This window comes from Macaca thibetana, chromosome 19 (genome assembly GCF_024542745.1).
Source record: "Macaca thibetana thibetana isolate TM-01 chromosome 19, ASM2454274v1, whole genome shotgun sequence".
In the NCBI taxonomy this organism is placed as follows: domain Eukaryota; kingdom Metazoa; phylum Chordata; class Mammalia; order Primates; family Cercopithecidae; genus Macaca; species Macaca thibetana.
The window spans coordinates 25,729,004-25,741,431 of record NC_065596.1 but is presented as its reverse complement, the minus strand read 5'-3'; the positions used below and the strand labels follow the sequence as shown (position 1 = coordinate 25,741,431).

The following is a 12,428-nucleotide window of genomic DNA, read 5'->3' as shown; positions in this document are numbered from 1 at the left end:
TAGCGACAGCTGGCAGATGGCCAGCTGGGGTCGGCACCAGCTCCTGTGCCCGTATGACACTGCATTCTTCCAGATGGTAGCTCTCAATAATGGCAAGAGCGTCCCTTTTTTTGGAACAGGGTCTCACTCTGTTACCTAGGCTGGAGTTCAGCGGTGTGATCATGGCTCACGGCAGCCTTGATCTTTCAGGCCCAAGCCTCCCGAGTAGCTGAGACCACAGGCACGTACTGCCACGCCCAGCTAATTCTAAAAAAAATTTGTGTAAAGGCCGGGTGCGGTGGCTCACGCCTTTAATCCCAGCACTTTGGGAGGCCGAGGCTGGCAGATCACGAGGTCAGGAGATCAAGACCATCCTGGCTAACACGGTGAAACCTTGTCTACTAAAAACACAAAAAATTAGCTGGGCGTGGTGGCGGGCGCCTGTAGTCCCAGCTACTCGGGAGGCTGAGGCAGGAGAATGGCGTGAACCCAGGAGGTGGAGCTGGCAGTGAGCTGAGATCGTGCCACTGCACTCTAGCCTGGGTGGCAGAGCAAGACTCCACTTCAAAAAAAAAAAAAAAATTGTGTAGAAATGAATCTCACTTTGTTGCCCAGGCTAGTCTCAAACTCCTGGGCTCAGGTGATCCTCCCACCTTGGCCTCCCAAAGTGCTGGGATTACAGGCGAGAGCCACTGCCAGGCTGGCAATAGCGTCTTAATACCAGGAATACTACTAGTCATTCCTCCTGCTGCCTCCGGCAGCTATAGGGCAGCAGGCTGCCTCCTTTAGACTGGGGTACTCTGGGCAAGGAAGAAGTGGCCTGCAGGGCCTAGAAGATGAGAGTTGGGGCTAGCACTATCTACCCCTTAGGAACTGTGTGACTGGGCAAGTGACATCCCTGAGCCTCTGGTTCCCGTACGGCTCAAGGAGTTACCTGGGGAGGGTACCCAGGACAGTGCCTGGCATGTGGCTGCTTCTCCTCAAACGCTGGCCATCAGCATGGTCAGCCTTAGAACCTAGGGACCTTCGGGGGACAGTGCTCCTCCTTCCCATTCGGGCAGGCCCCATCCACTCAGTCCTAAGCGGCCTCCCGCAACAGGCAGCCTGCCGGGCAGGGTGGCGGGAGCAGCTCCGGGGCTTCCCTGCTCTTGGCTCTGGAGTTCCCCAGCCCTGCTTCCTGGCAGTACTGGCCTGGCCTCTGCCCCAGTAGCGGGCCAGCCCCTCCCTTAGCTCCACACCCGGTGGGTGGGAATTTCTGGGTTGGGAGTTTTGGGGCCACTGCCCCTCCCCAGCTCACCAGGCCTCTGGAGAGTGGGGCTGAGAGACCCCAGGCAGGGGGAGGATACGTGGGGACGGAGGGGAGGACGAAGGGGGCAGGCCCTGTCCCCAGCCCTGCACAGCCTCTCATTAGCCCTGGGGTCCTGTTCCTACCATTCTTGAAGGCCAGGAACTCGAAGACACTGTGGACGATAGACACGATGATGGTGAGCGCCAGCAGGTAGGGGTTGGTCTCCAGCAGGGCCACCTGCAGGGGACACTTGTGAGCACAGCCCGCCCCCGCCCAAGAGCAACTTCACTAGCTTTTGTCCCCTAAGACCTGTCCCTGGGGCCACCTGTAGAGGCAGGGTGAGGGTGGGCCAGCCGGGAGGAGACTGGGTCAGAGATGGGCAGATGGGGACAGAGAGGAAGGTGACTCATGGAGACAGAAAAGACGGGGAGATGGCACTAGGGGAAGAGGCAGAGGCCGAGGGAGTGCGTGAAGGGACACTGGGAGCCAAGAGCAGAGACCCAACAGTGACGACAGCCCAGGAGGCAAAGCCGAGCCTCACACCACAGAAACGGGCTGACATTTCAGGACCCAGTGAGATGGTAGAGACACGGAGTCAGAGTCCAGGGCCAGGGAGACAAAGTCTGGGACAGAAGGAGTAAGGGACAGGTCTGGACCAAAAGGGCCCGGCCAAGCCAACAGAACAGCCTGGGGAGAGGACCCCCAGTCATCTAGGCCTGGAGGGCTGGGTGCCCACTTCCTTTCACTGTGGAGAAGGGACCTGGGAGGTTGTGAAACTGTGGGCAGAGGAGCACCAGGCGGGAGGTCCCACAGCCCAGGCCTGGCGCACTTCCTCTTGGCCTCCTGCGCCCAGGAAGGCACTGGGAAGTCCCGCCCGCCCCGGCCGCACTCACCTTCACCGAGTCCTGCTCCTCATCTGACTGCTCGTACAACTCGTCGCCCAGGAAGTTCCAGGGCGACTTGGTGCTCTGGGCGGCATAGAGCTGCCAGCGCCAAAGCGAGAGCGGGCAGAAGGAGACACGGAGCGGCAGGCTGGCCAGGCTCTCGTTGATGGGGTAGTAGTCCTTCTGCAGGTTCCAGTAGTCATTGAAGTAGATAATGGGGTAGTAGTCACCGCTCACGGCGTCGAACTTCACATCTGCAGCACATGGGGCAGGGGACACCGTTTGGCCCAGACAGAAGGCCAGGGTACCCACAGGCTTCAGATGTCTGCAGGGACCCAACAGGGCCCCTCTACAGAGACTGGAGGACAGGGGACATTTCTAGGCCACGCCATGAGGAGCTAAAGGGCCCCTTGACCTCAGCAGAGGGAACCAGATGCAAAGAGCAGGCAGGTCCCCGCTTAAGGGGGCAGCTGTGGCTCAGCTCCAGCCCACGGCTGCCCCATGGGTGACCATGTAACCCAGTTTTATAAAAGCCAGAAAATATGGCTTTTAAGTGATACTGCCTCAATTTCAAAAGTTGGCAAGTGATAGACATTTTTTGAAAACAGTTTGTGGGCTCGATGGGACTTGACTGTGGACCGATGCTGGCATATGGGAGTCAGTCCTGGTGACCCCAGGGGTGGGGGTGTGGGAGAGGGAGAGGACATGGGAAGGGGATAAGACAGGGTGGGGAGCTTGGGAGAGTGGAGCCCTAGAAAGCTCTCTCAGGTGGATGGGGCCAGGAGAAGACAAAGAGATGGGCCCCGAGCACCCTCCCAGAGGCCTCTGCAAGCAGCTGGCAGGGCTGGGGAGCTTACATTGATCCAGGGGAGGGGGCACACTGCCCTTCACCCACGGCGTGTGGTCGTCCACGATGTTGATGGTGATGTTGGGGTGCCAATGGGAGATCACCTCCACGGGCCCATAGTCCTCAGCCCTCTGAGGCAACATGTGGGGAAAGTCCTCAGAGGCAGGTGGAGGTGCCCAGGGACCATCAGCCTCTGCACACTTCCTCCCAAGGGTTCCCATGAAAATCTTAATCTTTGCTTTCTAGTTTTTGAGATGGGGTCTTGCCATGCTGCCCAAGCTGGTCTTGAATTCCTGGGCTCAAGCACGATCCTCCCACCTCAGCCTCCCAAAGTGCTGAGATTAGAGGCGTGAGCCACCATGGACAGCTTCTTTTTTCTTTCTTTCTTTTCTCTCTCTTTTTTGGGAGAGATGGGGTCTCACTATGCTGCCTGGGCTGATCTTGAACTCCCGGGCTCAAGTGATCCTTCTGCTTCAGCCTTCCAAAGCGCTGGGATTACAGGCATGAGCCACCTCCCCTGACAACCTTGGCAGCAGAGTATCAGCCACCACAGCAAGTGCTAGCAGAGGGCTCTCCTCCCTCGGCTTAGAGATTACGCTACCTAGGACCCTTCGGGCCACCAACAGGATCCTTCCACCCCACATGCAGAAAACCGAGGCCTGCAGAGGTAGGGGCAGGGCTGGCATCCTAGGCCAGGCTGCGAAGCCCAGCCTCATGACAGCAGGCTCCACACACTCTTGCACGGTGGCCTCACCTCCATGAGGAGGGACCACCCCTCCCACACAGGACCACCCGCGGAGAGGGGAAGTCTCTTAGTGCCCACTGCAGGTTAACCACAGATTAACTGCCTGGCTCCCCAGCCCACCAGGAGTGACAGCAACTATTAATCCTGCAGTTCCTACTAAAGTCATATTCTCATGTGCCTGCTTCATGCTGGGCTGAGCTTGGGCTCTGGGGCCTGACTGTGTGGGTGAGAGTCCCTGGCCTGCCACTTCCTGGCTGTAAGATTCAACAAGTGTCCTCATGTGAGAATGGGACTGTGATGCAGCCCCCTCCCAGGCTGGCGAGAGGCCCGGGTAACCCTGCCTGGGATCCCCCCTACTCCCTGAGAGGCAGCTGCCTCCGGACCCCATTTCCCAGAGGAGGAGCCCAGTGCTCAGGGAGGGGAGGTGGCGTGACCGAGCCGGCATGGTGGCTCAGTGGTGGTGACAGATGACAGCCCCAGTGGTCTGGTATGAGCTGTGAATGGCCTGGCTTGGTCCCCATAGGCCCTGACAACCCTGCCCGTTTACCTTGATCATTTCTGGGTCCGCTTCTGTCTCTCCTGTCAGCAGGTTCTTGGTTTTCTGAAATCGCCTGCGCTTGTATTTGTTGATCACTGTGGTTGGGAGGTGGGGAAAGGAGGGGACATGAGACCTGCCGGGACCTGCAGCCTCCAGAGCCCGGACCCCTGCCCACCAGCAACGGCTCACAGTCTCCTGGCATCCACCTAGCACTCACCTGCTGAGATCAGTGTGACCTGGAATGCCAGAACTGCCTCCCCAAATCTCAACCAATCACAGTTCCTCATGATCATGGGGACACTACCATCACCAAATGCCCCAGGCAGAAACCCCAGCTCAGCAGGGCACTGTAATCCTGGCACTTTGGGAGGCCGGGGAAGGCGGATCACCTGAGGTCAGGAGTTTGCGACCAGCCTGGCCAACATGGTGAAATCCCCATCTCTAATAAAAATACAAAAATCAGCCAGGTGTGGTGGCAGGTGCCTGTAATCCCAACTACTCGGGAGGCTGAGGCAGGAGAATCGCTTGAACAAGGGAGGTGGAGGTTACAGTAAGCTGAGATCGCACTGTTGCACTTCAGCCTCGGCAACAAGAGCAAAACTCCGTCTCAAAAAAAAAAAGAAAAAAGAAAAAAACAAATAAATAAATAAAATCAAGTGACTAATCATGGCATCCTGCAGCTTTGGAACCCCAGACACTCACCATAGCCCCGGTGACCTCTCAACCCTCAACACCTTCCACTTCTCCTCAAATACGCCAACCCGGGGCCTCCGGGTGTGCTGCCCTGTGTCCCAGGAACGCATGCCCCGACACAATCTTCGTGGCCTGGCTCCTCCGTGGCGTTCAAGTGCCTGGCAGAATATCCTTCTTCCACAGGGCTTCCCTGGCCACCCCACTGAATGAGGTTATGCAGTCATTCTCCTGCCAGCTTGTTTCCTTCACAACATTTCACCACTATCCAAAACTTAGCCGGTGGTTTACCTGCCTGCTGTCTATCCCTGCAACCAGTGTGCAAACCCCGTGCGGAAATGCGGGTAGGGGCAGGGCCTGTTTGAACACACATGGAGCGCCTGCACAGGCTCAGCGATGACCAGTTGAATACATGACTATAAAAAGGCAGCAGATAGCTTCAGAGAAGGCCTGAAGCCACCAACATGAGAAACCAAGATGAGAAACACTTCGGGGTTGTGAATCCCCAGCCAGGAGTTGGCCTCACTTCCTCTCGAAGAGGCCAGGTTGGCCACAGGCTCCCTGCCACGTTGTCCCAAACGCTGCCGGGGAGGAAGGGGCTTGTGCGTGCCCACGCTGCATCCCCCAACCTCTGCCCTAGCCTGGGGATGTTTCTGTTTTTTTCTGGAGACAGAGTCTCGCTCTGTCACCCAGGCTGGAGTGCAGTGGCACAATCTTGGCTCACTGCAAGCTCCGCCTCCAGGTTCAAGCGATTCTCCTGCCTCAGCCTCCCAAGAAGCTGGAACTACAGGCGCCTGCCACCACGCTCCGCTAATTTTTTGTATTTTTAGTAGAGACAGGGTTTCAGCGTGTTAGCCAGGATGGGCTCAATCTCCTGACCTCATGATCCGCCCGCCTCGGCCTCCCAAAGTGCTGGGATTACAGGTGTGAGTCACCGTGCCCAGCCCAAAAAGAAGCTAAGCATTTCTTTTTCTTTTTTTTTTGAGACAGAGTCTTGCTGTCATCCAAGCTGTAGTGCAGTGGTGTGATCTCGGCTCACTGCAACCTCTGACTCCCAGGTTCCAGCTATTCTCCCACCTCAGCCTCCTGGGTAGTTGGGACTACAGGCGTGTGCCACCATGCCCGGCTAATTTTGTATTTTTAGTAGAGACAGGGTGTCACCATGTTGCCCAGGCTGGTCTCAATCTCCTGGCCTCGTGATCTGCCCACCTCAGTCTCCCAAAGTGCTGGGATGACAGGCGTGAGCCACCGCGCCCGGGGACTTTTCAGCTCTTCCTTATGCTGGGAAGGATAACTCAGTCTGCCCTCCCTCAACTCTCCATCCTGCCCCCTGGGGCCAGGGAAAGACAGGGAAAGGGGAAGGAGACCTGGCCAACAGCGGGGGCTTGGAGGCAATCTTGCCTCTGAATCCTACAATCTAAGGGACACTGGTGAGTGACGTCACTTCCCTAAAGAAAAAAAGCCTCGCTTCTTCTTGGCCCAGGGCCTGCTGCTTATTAGCACAAACGTCATCCTTTTTTTTTTTTTTTGAGATGGAGTCTCACTCTGTTGCCCAGGCTGGAGAGCAGTGGCGCGATTTTAGTTCACTGTAAACTCCACCTCCGAAGTTCAAGCAATTCTCTTGCCTCAGCCTCCCGAGTAGCTGGGATTACAGGCATCCACCACCACGACCAGCAATTTTTGTATTTTTATTAGAGACAGGGTTTCACCATGTTGGCCAGGCTGGTCTCAAATTCTAACCTCAAGTGATCCACCTGCCTCGGCCTCCCAAATTGCTGGGACTACAGGCTTGAATCACCACCCTGGCCAATCCTCATCATTTCTATGATTATTAAATCATTGGGGTGGCCGGGTGCGGTGGCTCACGCCTGTAATCCCAGCACTTTGGGAGGCCGCGATGGGCGCATCACGAGGTCAGGAGATCAAGACCATCCTGGGGAACATGGTGAAACCCTGTCTCTACTGAAAAATACAAAAAACTAGCCAGGCGAGGTGGCGGGCGCCTGTAGTCCCAGCTACTCGGGAGGCTGAGGCAGGAGAATGGTGTGAACCCGGGAAGCGGAGCTTGCAGTGAGCTAAGATCCAGCCACTGCATTCCAGCCTGGGCGACAGAGTGAGACTCCGTCTCAAAAAAAAACACAAACAAACAAATAAATCATTGGGGATCTTCCTCCTGTGTCCAGGGGGAGAAGCCAACATTCAAGGGCTGACTTGGAGAAAATTCCAAGGGGACATACCCCAATCCTGTCCACACCTGACAGAGACTGTCCAGAAAAGGGAGGGCCCCAGAGGGCAGTGCTGGCTGGTGGAGGGGGAGGCACAGGGGAGAGAGGCTTTGGCTCAGGCAGAGAACACATAATGCAGCTTAGAGGCATCCAGACCAGAGGGACCTGGCTCCCGTGGGGAGGAAAAAGCTCCCCTTTCTTGGAGGGAAATCTTCTAGAGCTGCATCATCCAGTATGGGGGTTGCTGGCCACATGCAGCTACTGGGCACTGCAAATATGTCCGGTCCAAACCAAGAAGTGCTGTAATATAAAACACACACTAGACCCCCTCTTTTTTTTTTTTTTTTTTTTTTTTAAAGACATAGTCTTGCTCTGTCACCCAGACTGGAGTGCAGTGGCACGATTTCAGCTCGCTGCAACCTCTGCCTTCTGGGTTCAAGTGATTCTCCTGCCTCAGCCTCCCAAGTAGATGGAACTACAAGTGTTAGCCACCATGCCCGCCTAATTTTTGTATTTTTAGTATCTCTGGGGTTTCATTATGTTGGCCAGGCTGGTCTCAAACTCCTGGCCTCAAGGGATCCACCTGCCTCAACCTCCTAAAGTGCCGGGACTACAGACGTGAGCCACCGTGCCCAGCCACACACACTAGATTCTGAAAACTGGCGCAAGGGGGGAAAAATGTAAAATATCTCACTTTTTATACTGATTATATGTTGAAATGAGAATACACTGAGCTCAATTAAACTATTACTATTAATCTCGTGGTTTCTCTTTACCTTTTTATTTGTGAGACAGGGTCTCCCTTTGTTACCCAGGCTAGAGTGTAGGGGTATGATCACTGCAGCCTCAACCTCCTGGGCTTGGGTGATCCTCCCACCTCAGGCTCCCAAGTAGCTGGGATTACAGGCATCCCCCACCATGCCTGGCTAATTTTTGTATTTTTATTAGGGGGGTTTTGCCATGTTGCCCAGGCTGGTCTCGAACTCCTAGGCTCAAGCGATCCTCTAGCCTCGGCTTCCCAAAGTGCTGGGATTACAGGTGTGAGCCAACACGGCCCTGGCCTTACCTTTTTATTATTTTATTTATGTTTCTTTTTGAGACAGGGTCTTGCTTTGTTGCTCAGGCTGAAGTGCAGTGGCCTGATCACAGCTCCCTGCAGCCTTGACCTCCTGGGCTCAAATGATCCTCCTACCTAAGCCTCCTGAGTTGGAGGACACTACAGGTGCACACCACCATATCTGGCTAATTTAAAAAAATTTTTTTGGCTCACGCCTGTAATCCAAACACTTTGGGAGGCCAAAGCGGGTGGGTCACCTCAGGTTGGGAGTTCAAGACCAGCCTGACCAACATGGAGAAACCCCCTCTCTACTATAAATACAAAATTAGCTGGGCGTGGTGGCACATGCCTGTAACCCCAGCTACTCGGGAGGCTGAGGCAGAATTGCTTGAACCTGGGAGATGGAGGCTGCAGCGAGCCAAGATCGTGCCATTGCACTCCAGCCTGGGCAACAAGAGTGAAACTCTGTCTCAAAAGAAAATCAGGCCAGGCGCGGTGGCTCACGCCTGTAATCTCAGCACTTTGGGAGGCCGAGATGGGTGGATCACGAGGTCAGGAGATCGAGACCATCCTGGCTAACACTGCGAAACCCTGTCTCTACTAAAAATACAAAAATTAGCCGAGCGTGGTAGCAGGCGCCTGTAGTCCCAGCTACACGGGAGGCTGAGGCAAGAGAATGTTGTGAACCCAGGAGGCGGAGATTGCAGTGAGTGGAGATCACGCCACTGCACTCCAGCCTAGGCAACAGAGCGAGACTCCATCTCAAAAAAATAAATAAAAAATAAAACAGGGGGTCCAGTGTGTGTTTTATATCACAGCACTTCTTGGTTTGAACCAGCCATATCTGCAGTGCACTCCAGCCTGGGCAACAGAGCGAGACTCCGTCTCAAAAAAAAAAAAAAAAATCAAATAGGCCGGGCACAGTGGCTCATGCCTGTAATCCCAGTACTTTGGGAGGCCAAGGCGGGCAGATCATGAGGTCAGGAGATCAAGACCATCCTGGCTAACATGGTGAAACCCAGTCTCTACTAAAAATACAAAAAAATTAGCCAGGCGTGGTGGCAGGCGCCTGTAGTCCCAGCTACTCAGGAGGCTGAGGCAGGAGAATGGGGTGAACCCGGGAGGCAGTGGTTGCAATGAGCCAAGATCGCGCCACTGCATTCCAGCCTGGGCATCAGAGCGAGACTCCATCTCCAAAAAAATAAAAATAAATAATAAAATAAATAAAATTTAAAAATAAAAAATAAAATTTCTTTTTGTAGAGATGAGGTCTCCCTATGTTGCCAGGGCTGGCCTTGAACTCCTGGGCTCAAGTGATCCTCTCACTTTGGCCTCCCAAAGTACTGGGATTGCAGGCATGAGCCACTGTGCCTGGCCTGTCTTTACCTTTTTACTCTTCAGTCTTTTTCTATTGGAAATATTTTAATGCCTTCTCTGGCTCACATCCTATCTCCATGAGATGGAGCTGCTCTAGAATACTGATTACTGGCCTTTTGGGAAGAAAAGGGGCTTTTCTTTTCTTTTTTATTTTGAGATGGAGTCTTGCTCTGTCACCCAGGCTGGAGTGCAGTGGAGCAATCTCAGCTCACTACAATCTCTGCCTCCGGGGTCCAAGCGATTCTCCCACCTCAGCCTCCCGAGTAGCTGGGATTACAGGCATGTGCTACCATGCCCAACTAAGTTTTGTATTTTTAGTAGAGACAGGGTTTCACCATGTTGGTCAGGCTGTTCTTGAACTCCTGACCTTAAAGAGACCTGCCTGCCTTGGCCTCCCAAAGTGCTGGGTTTCCAGGTGTGAGCCACCACAGCCAGCCCAAAGGGGGCTTTTCTGAACTCACACTCTCCTTCACCCTAGAGTTGGTGGGTGGCTCACTCCAAGTCCTTCTGTGTCCCTCCTCTGAGGATCCCAGCTCCAAGGCTGGGGAGGGAGGCCTGCATGATCCTAGTATGCTTTTCAGGTTCACTGTCTGCAGATTCTATTTTACAGACCAGACTGACTGTGACATGGATCACACATTCACTAAAGACAAAACCACAGAAAATACTGGTATCGATTTAGGTTAACGGAATGATTAGGTGATCGTCAAATGGGGGTACAAGAATACGATGAAGAGTTAACCACCTGGGTCACCTTCAGAGTGACCTCTGAAGCACGGGGCATTTTAACCCAGACCCCTGATGTATCCCTCTCTGCAGGGAAACATCTGTGAGACCAACCCTGTAGGTCACACCCTTCAAGCCACTTCTGCCCGGTTCTCCAAAGATCTCACTACATCTCAGCCGGGTGGGACACACCAACGCAGCATTTTCTGCAGACACACTCACTCAGAATGGCGCTCAACTAACTCCAGAAGACCTTTCCAAGTCATTTCTGGGGACCCACATAGAGTCATCAACTTTTCATTCCAGCCAGTATAGGTGATAAAAAAATTATCATCTTTTAGGATATTTTTATACTAAAAGAAGTAGGTAAGACCTAACTCATACAAATAGAATTCCGTCTGTTGCTGCGCCACCCAAAACCAGCCAGATGGATCTTAACCAAATCCACAGGGAATGTCTGGAATAGTCCTCAATAAAATGAAAGCTAGGTGGAGTACACAGAACTCCCGTTAGGAGAATGGGGGGCTGAGGAAGCCATTCTCCAGATCTGTTCAAACAGGTACAGTGAGAGATTTCTAAGGCTGCCCATCAGGAGACAGAGGACTCATGGAAAAAGGTCACGCAGAACCAGGAAAGGCTGGGTGTGGTGGCTCACACCTGTAATCCCAGCACTTTGGGAGGCCGAGGTGGACGGATCACTTGAAGTCAGGAGTTTGAGGCCAGACTGGCCAACACGGTGAGACTCCGTCTCTACTAAAAATACAAAAACTAGCCGGGTGTAGTGGCGTGTGCCTGCAGTCCCAGCTATTTGGGAGGCTAAGGTGGGAGAATCACTTGAACCCAGGAGGTGTAAACTGTGGTGAGCTGAGATAGTCCATTGCACTCCAGCCTGGGTGACAGAGTGAGATCTTGTCTTTAAAAAAAAAAAAAAGGGGGTCAGATAAGCAGAAAGATGACAATAATTATTGTCCCGAAAACAAGAGGATGGACAATGCTATGGTTTGAATATTTGTCCTGGCCAAAAGTCATGCTGATTCTCTCACTCCAGTCTCCCAAGTAGCTGGGACTACTGACGTACTCTAGTACTCCTCACTCCCACTGAAATTTAACCCCCAGTGTGCCAGTACTGAGAGACGGGGCTTTTAAGAGGTGACTGGGTCATGAGGGCCCTCCCCTCAGGAACTGATTAACCCATTCATGGATTAGTGGGTTAATGGATTAATGAGTTATCATGGGAGTAGAAGTGGTAGTCTTATTTTTTATTACTATTGTTTTTTCAGAGACGTGGACTTGCTCTGTCACCCAGGCTAGAATGCCATAGTGCAATCACAGCTCATTGCATCCTCGACCTCCCACACTCAATCAATCCTCCCCCTCAGCCTCCCATGTAGCTGGAACCACAGGTGCTCACCACCATACCTGGCTATTATTCTTTGTAGTGACGAAGTCTCACCATGTTGCCCACACTGTTCTTTGAATGTTATCTATCTTTTTTTTTGAGACGGAGTCTTGCTCTGTCACCAGGCTGGAGTGCAATGGCGCGATCTCGGCTCACTGCAATCTCTGCCTCCTGGATTCAAGCAATTCTCCTGCCTCAGCCTCCCAAGCAGCTGGGATTACAGGCGCGTGCTACCACGCCCAGCTAATTTTTGTATTTTTAGTAGAGACGGGGTTTCACCATGTTGGCCAGGATGGTCTCTATCTCTTGACCTCGTGATCTACCCACCTCAGCCTCCCAAAGTGTTGGGATTACAGGCATGAGCCACCACGCCCGGCTATCTTCTTTTTTGTTTATGAGACCGAGTTTCGCTCTTGTTGCCCAGGCTGGAATGCAATAGTGCAATCACAGCTCACCACAACCTCTACCTCCCGGGTTCAAGCGATTCTCCTGCCCCAGTTTCCCGAGTAGCTGGGATTACAGGCATGCACCACCACTCCTGGCTAATTTTGTATTTTTAGTAGAGACCAGGTTCCTCCATGTTGGTCAGGCTGGTCTCGAATCCCTGACCTCAGGTGATCCGCCTGCCTCAGCCTCCCAAAGTGCTGGGATTACAGGAGTGAGCCACTGTGCC

The 12,428-nt window shown here is 53.5% G+C and overlaps 1 protein-coding gene across 2 annotated transcripts in view; it reads right to left on the bottom strand.

The window, feature by feature from the left end:
* The window catches only part of CLPTM1 (CLPTM1 regulator of GABA type A receptor forward trafficking), an 81,593-nt gene that overhangs the window by 4,021 nt on the left and 65,144 nt on the right, over positions 1-12,428 (bottom strand). For both annotated transcript variants that reach the window (XM_050772112.1, XM_050772111.1), the window contains 4 exons: positions 4,291-4,376; positions 3,009-3,129; positions 2,161-2,405; positions 1,411-1,504 (listed from right to left, as the gene is read on the bottom strand). In XM_050772112.1, coding sequence (XP_050628069.1) covers positions 1,411-1,504; positions 2,161-2,405; positions 3,009-3,129; positions 4,291-4,376 — 546 coding nt within the window. The remainder of the gene's footprint in view (positions 1-1,410; positions 1,505-2,160; positions 2,406-3,008; positions 3,130-4,290; positions 4,377-12,428) is intronic.